At 40.1% G+C, this 16,879-nt stretch overlaps 1 protein-coding gene across 7 annotated transcripts in view; it reads right to left on the bottom strand.

The window, feature by feature from the left end:
* Positions 1–16,879, bottom strand: part of slc25a25b (solute carrier family 25 member 25b) — a 52,806-nt gene that overhangs the window by 11,497 nt on the left and 24,430 nt on the right. For 4 of the 7 annotated variants that reach the window (XM_024381676.2, XM_024381678.2, XM_024381683.2 and 1 more), the window contains 4 exons: positions 9,092–9,218; positions 8,667–8,754; positions 4,099–4,134; positions 3,566–3,677 (listed from right to left, as the gene is read on the bottom strand). In XM_024381676.2, coding sequence (XP_024237444.1) covers positions 3,566–3,677; positions 4,099–4,134; positions 8,667–8,754; positions 9,092–9,218 — 363 coding nt within the window. Of the gene's footprint in view, positions 1–3,565; positions 3,678–4,098; positions 4,135–8,666; positions 8,755–9,091; positions 9,219–12,482; positions 12,710–16,879 lie in introns of those variants that run through there. The other 3 variants (XM_024381681.2, XM_024381682.2, XM_024381679.2) reach the window with 3 other exon arrangements.

The following is a 16,879-nucleotide window of genomic DNA, read 5'->3' as shown; positions in this document are numbered from 1 at the left end:
AACCGGCCGTGACAGGAAGTCCCATAGGGCGGCGCACAATTGGCCCAGTGTCGTCCAATTAGGGTTTGGCCGGGGTACGCCAACATTGTAAATTAGAATTTGTTCTCAACTGACTTACCCATTGTAGTTAAATAAATGTTAAATGTTTTTAATCAAAATAAAAACATTTGTCACATGCAAATGTACCGTGATGGCAAAGCGAATAGATTCGCCGTGATGGCGGGTCGAACCAACCAGGATATAAGATGCACAAGGATAGCGGGTCTAACCGACCAGGATATAAGACTCCTTGTGATAGTAGTTAAAAGGCATCCTGCTCCAAACTCTAATTTACATATAAGTGACAGTACTCCTTATGGTCCAGTGTTTACCATATATACCACATACCAGGGGAAATGTGGAAATAGCCATAGGATCGTTTTTTAATACTGTCAATACTGTTGAAACTATTTATTTGAAGTGTTTTAATGAATGTGAATATTTGTAGCTGCTTTTAAAGTAAATACCTGCAGTCAACTTGTCAATACATTAGCAGATAAAGAAGATCGCGTTCATTTCACCTGTCGTGATTTTTCATTATGAAGCTTACCGGTAGTCAAGAGTCACATGGTGTTTACAAGCACACAACGACGACAGACCAGAGCTTTGGGAGTCACTCAGTGTTGTGCAGCAAGCGCCAGGTGTAAGATCTAATTACAGTACGGACTTAGGGTATCTGTCCTGGAAATAGTTTAGGTCAAACACCGTATAAAATGTTCACAAGGCTCTCGCTAGCATTTAGTTAGGATTTTACCTTTTAGCATTGCTAATCTATGGATTACAGAGACTGTGGGGTTTGAAAATAGTGATCGTGTTCAGTGCCGGTATTACCGTATATCCCAGGATGGCACAAGGTCAGTATAAAAAGTATGACAATCTATACTGCCTAAGCCTAGCGCCAGTATGTGGCTCGTTTTAAGAAACTAGGCGTATGTTGCACATCACTACTTCACAGGAGAGGCATTTTAAACCCAAATTTGTATTTTTATCAAAATGTGTTTTTTTTTGTGGCAGAAATGCCTTCTGGAACATGTGAACTTACATGTGCCTTAATAACAAACTTGTATGCCATCTGTAAATATGAATAAAATTGTTAAAATTACGAGACTAGTTGTTTTAGCCACGGAAAAAGATGGGAACTTTCCCGCTAGCCATGAATGGCTGTCTGTTAAAAGTAATTTAATTATTTCCAATATGTTTTCATTAATTGAATTCACTTAGTCTATTTGATGAGAATTTGTAAGATTGTTATTTGCATAAAATAGACGGAGACCAGTCTCATCAAAAATGGATAATAGGATTTATTCTCGGAGCGCGCTCTCATGTATCCACGACCACTTTATATACAAAACATGACGTCATTTCATTGCTTCTAGAATGAATCCCCTCCTCTCGACCGAGAATGAAGTGAGTTTAAAAGTTCATTCCAACTCACTAACACACACACACAGGACACACAACATAACTGAATTAACTCTTGACCCCTCACCATTATCGATCACCACTTAGCTGACAGTTCTAATTAACAGAAAACCTAGGAATGCACTCACTGCCTTATCTAAAACACCCCAGAGCTAAGTTTTGTCGGTTCAACCACAGGTTAACAACCCTATCTGCTTACTTAACCCACAACCCATTCCTCTCCAGACTAGTTTGGAATGGTGTTCTTTATATTTAATTACTCCTTGTTCATGCCACATAATCCCTTCTTATGAACTCATATTGTTAATCAGATATAATAAAACAGAGTATAAGTTTACTTAGTTTCAGTTCTATTTAAAATGAGGATATTGTTTAGTCATTTATTCATAATATTCCAAACACTGGCATAATGGATGGGCTGGACATGCCTGGAGAGGAGTTTGGATTGGTCTGCCACGCTTCTGTCTAACATGAGCTGCTCAGTATGTGTAGGTAATCCTGTCTAACACAGCTTTTTTTATTTTTAAGAAAGTAATTTTCATTGAAAGTTAAAGCATACTGTTAGCTAGCTAACGTTATCTGGCTGACTCGCTAGCAAGATACAAAAAACATTGTTTAGAAAGTTGCCTCGTTTGCTAGATTGACTGGATGGATTTATTGGTGTTAAAATACACCAGATATTCAATTTTGGACCACCAGGCTGCTGATGTCATGCAGCCTGTCGTTTTGTGTTTATACTTTTTCATAACGACAACGACAAGTTTGATGTCGGGCGACAATAGAATGTTCATGATGTCACTGCGACAACTGTCTACAGACATGTCGATAGACGTAGTATAAAACAGACTTTAGTCTTGAAATCTTTGGTTGTTTAGTACACTACCGTACTCACTCTGTTTAGCACATGGCCTCACGTGAATCCTTAAAGAGATGGGTGGGGCTAAGGCTTAAGAGGGTGTGAACGATGCAGAATGGGCGTAGACAAAGAGCTCTCCAGTAGGTGTTACAAAACATTCAAGGACCATTTTCTCAAAAGTGGGGTTACAAATGTATTACATTTCAAAGGAGAATTACTTTCCCATTGTTCCTCGACTGTAGTGTATGATATACAATTTTCTAACTCGGAGTCTCTACTTTTATCCAATGTAAAAAACACAATTTCAAATTTTGCTACATAAGACCAAATCAAGTCAGTCGGTCACATATGGACCACGAGTGTGTGAATGACGAGTGTGTGAACTGAATCTCCACTACGATCTTTGTCAGAGACTCCAGACTGTTTTCTCTGCTACCGCACGGTAAGCGGTACCGGAGTGCCAAGTCTAAGACCAAAAGGCTCCTCAACAGTTTCTACACCCAAACCATTAGACTGCTGAACAATTCATAAAAATAGCCACCGGACAATTTACATATAGCCTCGTTATTGTTATTCTTATTGTGTTACTTTTTATTATTACTTTTTATTTTAGCCTACTTGGTAAATATTTTCTTCTTCTTGAACTGCACTGTTGGTTAAGGGCTTGTAAGTAAGCATTTCACAGTAAAGTCTACACTTGTATTCGGCGAACGTGGAAAATAAGTTAGATTTGATCTACAGGTCTGTGTCTGGCCTAAAGGGATACGATAGCAGAAAGACCAGCTTATTGACGTCAGCAGTAGCTGCTTGGTTGATCTGGTCTGGTTAAGCAGGATCACAGTGACCAGTTTGGCTCCTCTAGGGAGTCTTTCCGGGAATCCTGGTCAGGGCCTAGACGGCTAATATCGTTGGGACATAGAGAATGTGTTTGTATCTGTGGGACTATTAATATATGAACACTACTCTGCTTTTGAATTGGAAGAGAAAGGAAATACGCCAAACGTGTCAACATACAGTCCTAGTAGTTTTAATATTGGTAGAGCATGGCTTTCTCGCTGCCATACAGATGCTTTTATCCAATGCAAATTATAGTCATGCTTGCATTTTTACGAATGGGTGGCCCCGAGAATCGAACCCACAACTCTGGTGGTGCAAGCACATGATCTACCATACAGGACCACTAATTTTACTTAAATGAAAAACAAAATTTAAACAACCAATGAAAAACATGCAGTTTTTCCATTTTACCGTAGAGTGTTTCCAGTACAGGATGATCTCAGGAATGTTATCAGCAGGGTGCAGCAGGTGGTAGTCTCTCCACTCGTTCCAGTCGATGGTCATCGTGCCGTTCTTGTCCATGCTGTTGACAGAGAAAACAGAAAAGACCAGAACCATTACAACATAGCTTTTTACAGTGCCTCTTCTCTTTTGTTTCACCAGACCGTCTATGTGTGGGCGTGTGTCATAAGCTCACACATGCACAACTTTTTGATTAAATTATAAATGCTTTTAAATGCTGCTTTTTTACTTTCCAAATTTAAGCATGCCATGGGCATTTTCTATGTTGTGTTATGGGAATCTTTCAGTATTCGTCTTAATTTGGCCTTTTTACAAGCAATTAAAAAGGGCTACAAGTTTTTGTGGTGGCTTTCTTTGTAACAATTAAATAAAACTTGAAGATATGGCAGAAAAAACAAACAAACAGAGTCAAATACGAAGCGAAGACAACAATGTGCTTTTGTGAGGCAGGGCAAGCAGACGGAGATGATTCCATTACTTACTACATGATAGGGGCCCAGACAAGGCCCTTCCTTATTCTGAGACCAGCAAGAGGGCGAAAGAGAAGGGGAGAAAAAGGAGAGGGGAGGCACAGAAAGGGGGCGGGCAGGGACATGCACATAAACACACAATTAGAACTACAAAATAACGAGGGGGGCTCTGGTGGTGATGTCATAATGCTCACCCTAACTAATGCCTGAGGAAGAATCTTTCAAATGGATGGAATAAAACCAAATACTCTTAGTGATTTCATGATATCCATATTGGACGTGGTGAAAAATGGTTTAATATGTAACATGCAAGCAAAATAGATCTACTTCCTGGTATTAAAACAACTTCACAGTCAGAAGGACATAAACTTAGCGTTATCTCAACTAGAGTAAATCATTGTAGTTTCCTCCGCTTATCAATATGCCTTGCACATATTAAACGTGTGGGTCCTTAGAACTGTAAAAGGCAGGGTTCTCCCCAAAGAAATTAAGAGGGGCGCTGCACCACTATATAAAGAAAAAGAAAAGAGAAAAAAAAGAAGTATATACACAGTACCAGTTAAAAGTTTGGACACACTCATTCCAGGGTTTCATTAATTGTACTATTTTCTACATTGTAGAATAATAGTGAAGACATCAACACTATGAAATAACAAATATGGAATCATGTAGTAATCAAAAAAAGTGTTCAACAAATCAAAACATATTTTATATTTGAGATTATTCAAAGTAGCCACCCTTTTCCTTGACAGCTTTGCACACTCTTGGCATTCTCTCAACCAGCTTCATGAGGTTGTAACCTGGAATGCATTTCAATTAACAGGTGTGCCTTGTTAAAAGTTAATTTGTGGAATTTCTTAATGCGTTTGAGCCAATAAGTTGTGTTGTGACAAGGTAGGGGTGATATACAGAAGATAACCCTATATGGTAAAAGACCAAGTCCATATTATGACAATAACAGCTCAAATAAGCAAAGAGAAACGACAGCCCAACATTACTTTAAGACATGAAGGTCAGTCAATGATGTAAATTTCAAGAACTATTCAAGTTTCTTCAAGTGCAGTCGTCAAAAAACATCAAGCGCTATGATGAAATTGGCTCAAGAGGACCGCCACAGGAAAGAGAGAGACACCAGAGTTACCTCTGCTGCAGATGAGTTCATTAGAGTTACCAGCCTCAGAAATTGCAACCCAAATAAATGCTTCACAGAGTTCAAGTAACAGACACATCTCAACATCAACAGTTCAGAGGAGACTGCGTGAATTAGGCCTTCATGGTCGAATTGCTGCAAAGAAACCACTACCAAAGGACACCAATAATAAGAATAGACTTGCTTGGGCCAAGAAACATGAGAAATGGACATTAGACCGGTGGAAATCTATCCTTTGGTCTGATGAGTCCAAATGTGAGATATTTGGTTCCAACCGCCGTGTCTTTCTGAGATGCAGAGTAGGTGAACGGAAGATTTCCACATGTGTGGTTCCCACTGTGAAGCATGGAGGAGGAGGTGTGATGGTGCTTTGCTGGTGACACTGTGTGATTTATTTAGAATTCAAGTCACACTTAACCAGCATGGCTACCACAGCATTCTGCAGCGATACGCCATGCCATCTAGTTTTAGCTTAGTGGGACTATCATTTGTTTTTCAACAGGACAATGACCCAAAACACACCTCCAGGCTGTGTAAGGGGTATTTGACCAAGAAGGAGTGATGGAGTGCTGCATCAGATGACATGCCCTCCCCAATCACCGACCTCAACCCAAATGAGATGGTTTGGGATGAGTTGGACCGCAGAGTAAAGGAAAAGCAGCCAACAAGTGCTCAGCATATGTAGCAACTCCTTCAAGACTGTTGGAAAAGCATTCCAGGTGAAGCTGGTCTGCAAAGCTGTCATCAAGAAAAATGGTGGCTACTTTGAAGAATCTAAAATATAAACAATCATTTGATTTGTTTAACTTCTTTGGGGTAGGGGGCAGTATTGGGTAGCTTGGATGAAAAACTTGCCCAAAATAAGCTGCCTGCTACTCAGCTCTAAAAGCTAGAATATGCATAAAATAAGTACATTTGGATAGAAAACACTGAAGTTTCTAAAACTGTTTGAATGATGTCTGAGTATAACAGAACTCATATGGCAGGCAAAAAAAAAAAAAAAAAAAAAAAGTAAGATAGATCTACTTTTCTATCCACATTGCGTAAGTGGTCACATGGTGGCTCCGAGAGAGATTCTCACGTAAAATACAGAGGTAGCCATTATTCCAATCGGTCCTAGTGAAAAACAAATTGTCCCGACAGATATATTATCGAATAGATATTAGAAAAACACCTTGAGGATGGATTCTAAACAACGTTTGCCATGTTTCTGTCGATATTATGGAGCTAATTTGGAATATTTTTCGGCGTTGTGGTGACCGCAATTTCCGGGCGATTTCTCAGCCAAACGTGAAGAACAAACTGGAGCTATTTCGCCTACAAAAATAATATTTTGGGAAAAAATGAACTTTGGCTGTCTACCTGGGAGTCTCGTGAGTGAAAACATCCGAAATTCATCAATTTAATTTGATTGCTTTTCTGATTTCCGTGACAAGGTTGCCTGCTGCTAGCAAGGCATAATGCTATGCTAGGCTATGATAAACGTACACAAATGCTTGTCTAGCGTTGGCTGTAAAGCATATTTTGAAAATCTGAGATGACAGGGTGATTAACAAAAGGCTAAGCTGTGTTCCAATATATTTCACTTGTGATTTTCATGAATAGGAATATTTTCTAGGAAAATGTATGTCCGTTGCGTTATGCTAATTAGTGTCAGATGATGACAACGGTCCCATTCACGGGATGGGGTATCACTACAGATCCTAAAGATTCTAAAGATCCTAAAGATTGATTTCATACTTAGTTTGGCATGTTTCTACGAGCTGTAACGTAACTTTTTGAACTTTTCATCCGACGCGACCTGAACGCGCTTTTGGATTTGTTTACCAAATGCCCTAACAAAATAAGATATTTGGACATAACTGATGGACATTATCGAACAAATCAAACATTTATGGTGGAACTGGGATTCCTGGGAGTGCATTCTGATGAAGATCAAAGGTAAGTGAATATTTAAAATGCTATTTCTGAGTAATGTTGACTACCCAATATGGCGGGTATCTTTTTGGCTGCTTTGTTGTCTAAAGGCTGTACTCAGATTATTGCATGGTTTGCTTTCTCCGTAAAGTTTTTTTGAAATCTGACACAACGGTTGCATTAAGGAGAAGTTTATCTAAAGTTCCATGTATAATAGTCGTATCTTTATCAATGTTTATTATGAGTATTTCTGTAAATTGATGTGGCTCTCTGCACAATCACAGCATGTTTTAGAACTACTGAACGTAACGCACCAATGTAAACTCTTGATTTTTTAATATAAATATGAACTTTATCAAACAAAACACACATGTATTGTGTAACATGAAGTCCTATGAGTGTCATCTGATGAAGATCATCAAAGGTTAGTGATTCATTTTTATCTCTATTTCTGCTTTTTGTGACTCCTCTCTTTGGCTGGAAAAATGGCTGTGTTTTTCTGTGGCTTGGTGGTGACCTAACAATCGTTTGTGGTGCTTTCGCTGTAAATCCTTTTTGAAATCAGACACTGTGGCTGGATTAATGAGAATTTTATCTTTAAAATGGTGTAAAATACTTGTATGCTTGAGGAATTTTAATTATGAGCTCTCACTGGCTGTTGTGGGGGGGTTCCACTAACAGAACAGGTCTTTTTGGTTATTACATGATTCCATGTGTTATTTTATAGTTTTGACGTCTTCACTATTATTCTAGAAATGTAGAAAATAGTTTTTTTTTTTTTGAATGAGTAGGCGTGTCCAAATGTTTGACTGGTACTGAATATATGGCAAAACATTTCTCTAGATTGCAGGAAATGGCAGTAACAGGTGTTCAAAAACGCAAAATCTACGAGTCCAAAGGCGGTAACTGCCCTCCTATGGGCCTCTCCTGCCGCCGTACTCAGCAGCACCACCTTGTTAAAAAATCCCGGGGAGAACCCTGAAAGTCCAAGCTTCAAAAAAGCCATCAGGGTAGACAGTATAGGACTGGAGTGGCAACTCTGACCAGGATTAACAGGCGGTATCCCAGAGTAATCGAGGGAAACACCAATACTTCTGTGGAATGTTCTGGTGGACTCAGGTTAACCAGTCAGCCATTAATTTAAAGATTAAAGATGAAATAGAGAAATGGGGAGAGAGAGGATTTCTCCCCCGAGGATCTTCAACCGAAGATTACACAATACAACATCAGTAGTGTTGAAACTGCATACATGATATGTACTATTATTACTACTGAAATTAACTGTATTTCATTATCCTCATTGCATTGTACTGCATTTACTGAAATGCTGTACCACTATATTGCTTAGGCAATATCTACAAATTGTATTTCACGTCAATAAAGCAATCTGAATTTGAGAGGAGAGAGAAGTAGAGAGTCAGAGACTAAATGTATGCTGGACACTACGAGCCATTAGTTTAGACAGGAGTGTTGGTGAGACGGGAGACTCGTCAGCCCAGGTTGACAGCCTCACCTTTTGAGGATCTTCTCAGCCTGCTGCTCAGAGATGTTAACCCCCAGGTCTCGAAGGGACTGCATGATTTCTTGCGAGTCAATGTGACCTGTGGGGCAAAAGAGTAAACATCAACATCGACCACTCGCAATGTGTTGAATTATGATGATATCATCTCATTGACTGCATATTATATCACTACACTTTTAATATCAGCTTATAGAATAGTACATCAAATGTAATAAACCTAAATGCAGAATTTCCTCAGTTACAGTATGTCATTATGTATGCACAGCTTAACCCAATGCATAATTTTCCCCCCAGCTGCCCAAGTGATTAGTACGTTATAGCACTTTGAAGGCTAAACAGTGGTTTAAGTGTAACTGGTAGTGATACAAGTAAACACAGGCAGTGGTTGTGTGGCTCCAGCCTGTGTTCCATCGTACCATCGTTCTTCTTGTCCAGGCTCTTGAAGACCAGCCGAAGTTTCTTCTCGTGATCTCTCAGGTAGTGGACAAACTCCTCAAAATCCAGCTGGCCATCCAGGTCCTTGTCTCCCGCTTTCACTATTTTCTGTCAGATGAGAAAGACATTTTACATTTAGATAAGGATTAATTATCAACTTACATACAGGTTGAAGACAAGACTGGTGAGTCAAGGACGGTTAAAAGATTGAGGCAAGGGGAAATTATAGCCTAAATGTAGTTAAAACTATAACAAAAGTGAGCCACGAGAAAGAGATGGACCGAGTGATTCGAGGACAGGCGTGTAGGTCAGTGAGAGGAAGGTAACAGCCACAAGCCATCTGGGTCTGGTTTGCTCCAGAGTGGTCATATAGTGGGCATCACCTGATCCATTAGTGTGGAGTGTTTAGACCATCACAGCCACATTAAACTCTAACTCAAGCCTGGCGGAAAGAGCACCCAGGCTGCCTGAGCCATCGAGCTGAAGGCGTTGAGAAATGCATGAGGAGCCGAGTGCATTTCAGTCATTAACCCCTACCCCAATGGGCTCTGAGCCAAGGAAGAGCCTTTATTAAGAAGGCGGAGCTAGGCCTGGGAGTTCTTCTCAGCGATTTACAGTCAATCTTGACTCACAGTTATGAACTTTGGGTGAGGAGTTTATGAGTGTGTCTGGGCCAGCTGAATCTATGAGGACTGACTCACATGGTTGTGTGTGCATTTCCATGACTGTAGGGGTGTGTGCATGGTTCTGTGCATTTCCAAAAATATCTGAACTACTGACCTTTGGGGGCATGTTAGGGGACAGGTGAAAGAGTTACCTTAGTGTAACTCCTTATGTTAAAAACTTTTAGGTTATCACATCAGGTTTATAGAGTAGATGGCCTAAATACAGGTCCAATATATCTATATATTCTAGGACTATTGTGTTGCTAACAGTCCAGCACCTTTTTAACTCCTTCCTAGCCTCTGCCGTGTCCCCAACCACCAGATGCATCCGGTTTTCAGGGGAAATAGAAAGAGAGCCTGTGACGAGACTTCCTCTTTTGGACGTTAACAAGGCGACACTCCATCTCAACAACTCCTCCACATTTACTGGATTGGTTGAACAATGCAGAAGAGAATCTCCAAACAGTTATTTTTTAATCTTCTGGCCAAGACCAGTATGTTTTGGTTTTTGTCCTAGCACTACACAGCCGATTCAAATAACCAATTCATCAAGCTTTGATTATTTGAATCAGCTGTGTAGTGCTAGAGCAAAAAACAAAACTTGCAGCATGAGAGGGGGTCCCAGTACTGACTTTGGGAAACCCATTCCTCCATACAGAAACTTTCCAGATCCTTGATATCCTTAGTCTGCGCTTATGGACTGTCCTCTTCATTTCAAATCACTGGTTTTAGTGGGGTTCAAGTCTGGAGACAGATGGGCATTGCAAAATCTTGATTTTGTGGTCAATTAAGCATTTCTTTATGGATTTTGGTGTGTGCTTGGAGAAGAAAGATTAGGCTGGAAGATCAATTTGCTGCCAAGTTTAAGTGTCCTGGCAGAGGTAACCAGGTTTTTGGCTAAAATGTCCTGGTACTGGGTAATGTTCATGATGCCGTTGACCTTAACAAGGACCCCAGGACGCAAAATAGTCAATCTTCCAGCAAGACAACCCCAAGCACCAGTCAAAATCCACAAAAATAAGCTTAATTGAATACAAAAATCTACATTTTCAATGGCCATATTAGTCTCTGGACTTGAACCCCATTGAACTTGTAACCTGTGGTTTGAATTGAAGAGGACAGTCCATAAGAACAAACAAACGATGAAGGATCTGAAAATATTCAGTATGGAAGAATGGTCTAAGATCCCTCCCAATGTGTTCTCCAATCTCAAAACATTTTAGAAAAGGCTCAGTGTTGTTATCCTCACAAGGTGAGGTATTGAAAACACCATCTTTTTTTAGAATAAAAAACATGACATGTTAAACAACATTTATTTATTTGACACAGTATTTTTTATCATCTTTATTAATGGTGACAATTTTGGACCAGACTATTTTTAGAACATTAGGTTTTATACTGTATTGAACAGTCGGTTGTTGTAGCAAAAGGCATCAGAGTGAATTATAGTGCCAAGTGGAACTTGACTGTCATAAGCTAAATCGAGTGACAGCAATTTGTGTATAGTGTTATATAGCGATACTTTGAGAATAAAAAAATTACAATAACCAGGGTCAGTCAGTAGACCCAGGAAACTAAGCTAATATGGGTGTTTGCGAACTCAGACGTAAGACCGTGAGCAATCCTTTAAACAATGGTTTGTTTGCCCTCGAAAAGAAGCAGACAGCTTTGACTGAACATCAGATAAAACTCAACCATGTGCACTAGCTGGCCATTTCTGCAAGCTGAAACCTAAAAACAGACCAGGAGCAATTGACCAAAGTTAAGGATAAAAATGGACAACTGGACTAGTTTGTTTATAAAATAGTGAGTTTTCCAGATAATAGTCTAATTATTGAGGAAGTACAGAATTTCTGGGCAATAACAGAAATGAGTTCAAAGTCCAGTCTTAAGAACTATAGCGCCATTTTCTCACTCATCCCTTAGAATACATTTAGGTTAAGTTATTTTGACAACAAGCAAATATCAACCAAAGCATTAGCCTACATTCTAAGAATTTTTGACGTCACTAATCTGGGCTTTCTTAGATTTTCTAGACATTTCTAGACTCTTCGTTCCACAGGAAGCGTCTGAGCCTTCTTTGAAGGATACCTGCCAAACCACTGACTTTAAATGAATAATCTAAAGAACCAGTTCAGACTCAGAGTCAAGTAGTCTAGCGTCGGCTCCCAGGCTTCACTCACATACAGAAGGGGAGGTCAAAGCCTGTGGCAGAGGCTAAATGAAGTCTGACTACATAGCCACTGGATAGAGTTTGGAAGAACATGAATTAATGACAAACTCATGGTTATGAAATGAATTGTCTGAAATATTTTGTTGGCATAAATCATTAAGGCCATATTTGACCCCTATGAAAAAGCAAATGACAAAATAAGGACAGTGCATGAAGCACATTAAAAAGCTAGGTCCTAGGGGGTTGAAAAGGACAATGCCTTGCTGACAGATTATATAACAAGAAAGTGTTAATTAAAATTCGTATGAATTTACAATAATTTCCAAGTTATTACTCAGAGGCAGAGAGCCTGTCTACAGACTGGCCACTCACACAATCAATCAAAAAGCGCATTCTACAGCTGTAGGGCTGTCTGCCAGTCTTGCCATATGAATGAAAGTGCTGAATGAAATACCGAATGCATTCAAGTGTTATTGCTACGATCACATAAACAGAATTATAAAAAGATTCCAGATTCAAAAACGGCATATCTACCTTCCGCCAGTTTCGATATGTAGAAAATTCCTGAGAAGGAAGAAATATGCTCAGTTTGAAGAGAGACTTGAGTTCAGCTGGTAGTCCATTTGATTCAAAATACTCAAATTCAGTGTGTTCTGAGTTTGGAAAAGGCACACACAGGCACACGCACAACATGCTTCTCTTAGGTAAGTGTAAAATACAAATAAATAAGTAACATAGAAAAAAAAAAGTTTGCCCGCTCTGCAGTGCAAAGCTAAAATGCTGGTAGGTAGAAGACACATATGGATAAAAGGACTCAAAAAAGGTTCCTCCCACAGAGGCTGGTAGGACCAAGGAGCAATCTCATTGGATGCCACAACATCCCGCCCTCTTACTATCTTTACACCACAGGCTGTCAATATTTCAAGAGAACCAAACAAGACTGCAGTCCGACAAAGGAGCCCTCCCATTTAGCCCCCAACAAATGGCCCCTTCATGAAAAAAAATGACTTGTGCACTTGAATGAAATTAAGGAACCAGAGGTGAACTTTCCAGAAAACCCTTTAAAGCTCCTCTTTCTTTCAGTACAAATGCTTCTTATGTGTAATTAATTATAACGGCTTAAATACACAAGTCACATCCTACCGTACTTTAATGTGACTAACTGTGGCAATATTAGGCATCTTCCTCACACAGAGGAAATCATGAGATCATCAGCATTACAAGGAATCAGATCTTGGGACCGAAACTGTAGTGCACTGTATGATCAACACCTTTAACTGGGTTATTACAGAGAAGTGTTACCCAACCCATTATATCAAGGGGGATTTGATATTTAAACTAGCTGAAGTTTGACATTGATGACCATCTCCTACAGTTCAAGGACATGCACAAAATCTGTGTTTCACTAAAGTGCAGTTGTAATTGTAGGGCAACTTTGAAATGTCTAACATCTTCCTTTCAAGACATTTGACAGTTTTTATGTCCAACAAGATGGCTAATACACTGGATATTAGTCATCTTGTTAGAAAAGGAAAATGGCCCATTGATGTGCTCAGGAACTTTGGCGACACAGTACCACACCATTAGCATTGATGACAAATTTTATGAGACTGACTGCAGTAGACCATCACAGCTAATACGCTACCACTACGCTAATACGCTAACCACTAACCCAAGGAGTACTAGCAGAAGCACAAATGCTAACCCAAAGTGTAGTCAAAAGAGGGATTACATTTGACATTTTAGTCATTTAGCAGACGCCCTTATCTAGAGCGACTTATAGGAGCAATTAGTGTTAAGTGCCTTGTGCATTGACAGTTTTCACCTAGTCGGCTCAGGGATTCAAACCAGTGACCTTTCGATTACTGGCCCAATGCTCTTAACAACTAGGCTACCTGCCTCCCAAGGGATGAGGTTGGTGGATTTATTAAGTTTAGCCTATTTGAACTTAGTAGCTTACTCTTGAAATGTATACAGGTAGGCTTACAAATGGGCCCTTTAAGTAGAAAACTTACGTAAAAAGCAGCATGAAACTTCCCCTTCTGAAGAAAGAACATAGTAGAATTAGGACTAAACAAGAGGTTACCACCATTCCAGACTGTATGGTGTGTCAGTAATAGAGATCACCATTGACGTAATAGTCTGCTCCAGTAAAGTGTCTTCTGTCAACGATAGTGGTGAGAGTGAGGAGTGATTCAATTACAGGCAAAGGAGATCGGAGAGTCCCAGAGACTGCCGGGTGCCTGACTGCAGCAAGCTTGTAAAACCCACACACTTGTCCACTGCCTGCTAGAGGAACCACCTATCCCACTGAAGTGGTGGGGGTGGGCGCAGGGGAGTCAGAAGGGGGCATTTTCAGCCAAGCAACTCTTGGGTGACCGCCAGGTACCTAGCTCTCGGACTTCCCATATCACTTGGCCAGCTATTTCTGGGTGAGTCACTTGGCTGGGGTCCAAGGGTAAAGGAAGAATGGCCGCTGACGAGAGGGGTCTTGGTATGGGGGGGTCTATGTGTGTGTAGGTAGGTCAAATCCACTGTTCAAAATAACGTACGCACATCCAGGAGCTGTTACACGTGCATGCAAGGATAATACCTGTACAGAGTTTAGATGCTGCTAGATCTTTAGATCCTAAAACATAGTAGATTGCTCCTAGATTCTAAAACCTAGTCATCCCTTTAGAGTTCGGCTATAGACATTTACAAACAAACGTCTGGACAAAGTCATTACGGCCATTAGGCCGTAAATGATTTGTAGGGTACAACATTTCAGTCCCATTTACTCTGCTTTATCCAGAATTCACGTGGCTGAGATTTAATGCACCCTTTACACATAACACGCTTATTCAAAACCAGCCAAGTTGATTGGGTTAATACATTTAAAAATGCTGCTACAATGAAAATATTAAAACGCAACATGAGCAGCTTTAATATTGCAATTGGAAAATTAATTAGGCCCTAATCTATGGATTTCACATGACTGGGAATACAGATATGCATATTGGTCACAGATAAATAAATAAAAAATTAGGTGCATGGATCAGAAAACCAGTCAGTATCTGGTGTGACGCATCGTGTTGATTAGGCTGTTTTTTGTGGCCTGTGGAATGTTGTCCCACTTCAATGGCTGTGCGAAGTTGCTGGATATTGGCAGGAATTGGGACACGCTGTTGTACACATCAATCCAGAGCATCCCAAACATGCTCAATTGGTGGCATGTCTAGTGAGTATGCAGGCCATGGAAGAACTGGGACATTTTCAGCTTCCACAAACTTTGTGTACAGATCCTTGCAACATGGATTATCATGCTGAAACGTGAGGAAGGCGGCAGATGAATGGCACGACAATGGGCCTCAGGATCTCGTCACGGTATCTCTGTGCATTCAAATTGCCATCGATAAAAAGCTATTGTGTTTGTGTCCATAGCTTATGCCTGCCCATACTATAATGCCACCATGGGGCACTCTGTTCACAACATTGACATCAACAAACCACTCGCCCACACAACGCCATACACACCGTCTGCAATCTACCCGTTAACAGTTGAAACCAGGATTCATCCGTGAAGAGCAGACTTCTCCAGTGTGCCAATGGCCATCAAAGGTAAACATGTGCCCACTGAAGTCGGTTAGACGCCGAACTGCAGTCAGGTCAAGAAGCTGGTGAGGACGACAAGCATGCAGATGAGTTCCATGAGAAGGTTTCTGACAGTTTGTGCAGATATTCTTTGGTTGTGCAAACCCATACTTTCATCAGCTGTCGGGTGGCTGGTGTCAGATGATCCTGCAGGTGAAGAAGCCAGATGTGGAGGTCCTTGGCTGGCAAGGTTACATGTGGTCTCTGGTTGGACGTATAGCCAAATTCTCTAAAATTAGGTATGGCTGGGCGATATGGCAAAAACATAATGTTACAGTATTTTAAAAGCAAATAAAAAATAAATTGACAATATTTTATGTTTTGGAATAAGTTCTACAATTGTTTTATGAGTAGTGTGTGCCCCTTGGGTGGCAACACACATTCTAAATGACTTCAATGGGTCTTTCTCCATTCTGATGGTTTCATACTGTTAAATTCAACCCCAAATATTTTCGCATTTCCCACACTCATTTGAGATCATTTTTACACTGCTACATAGGGGTGCACGATATGGTCACACAATCTAGGCCTTATTTTACCAAATGTGGCAATTGCGATTTGACCATTTACAGCAAAACACTTCGTCAAACTGTTGGAATAATGGAAATAAAAGTATTATTCTAATTATATAGTTCGAATAAAATAGTGGGCACTTTCAATACAGTGTGGATGGACATGACTGAAAATGCCAGGGAGGAGTTATTGTGACAGGGTAGGAACCAAAGTGTTGATAAGTGTTTCCTAGGGCACCCTATAATCTTTGGCTACACGGAATGTTTTCTCAGCTACTTCATGTAGCAACGTTCATGCTTTGCGTATTCCTTTTTAAATTTAGAAGATACTGTTATACCAACATGCTGATTGAGGTCTACACTGTCACTGGTATTATCAGGATGTATAGCTAATTAAGTTTGCTCAGATTCAGTACATTTATTAGATCGCTAGTATGCCAGCTAACTAACGATTAGCATTTGCGACTAACAAGACTTAGGCCCAACTTGATAAGAAAAAAAAACAACTAGCTTAAGCTGTTTGCAGATGTAAGAAGCAAATTAAGTGTAATTATAGAACACTAGGGGATTTATATTAAAACGAAAGTGTCTTGTGCTTGAGCAGCAACAAAATGTGCCCATTGAGTGACAGGGGACGGGGATAGGTCTGTGTGGAAAGCAGCATGGAGTGAGTGAGAGATGACTCAAGTCGCTAACTATCAAAATGGGATGTTAACACACGGAGTATCACATTTAACAAACCAAACACTCAAATACCGTTTTCGAAGGTAAAGTAAAAACCCCAAC

Source organism: Oncorhynchus tshawytscha, linkage group LG20 (genome assembly GCF_018296145.1).
Source record: "Oncorhynchus tshawytscha isolate Ot180627B linkage group LG20, Otsh_v2.0, whole genome shotgun sequence".
In the NCBI taxonomy this organism is placed as follows: Eukaryota; Metazoa; Chordata; class Actinopteri; order Salmoniformes; family Salmonidae; genus Oncorhynchus; species Oncorhynchus tshawytscha.
This window is presented reverse-complemented; position numbering and strand designations above follow the sequence as displayed.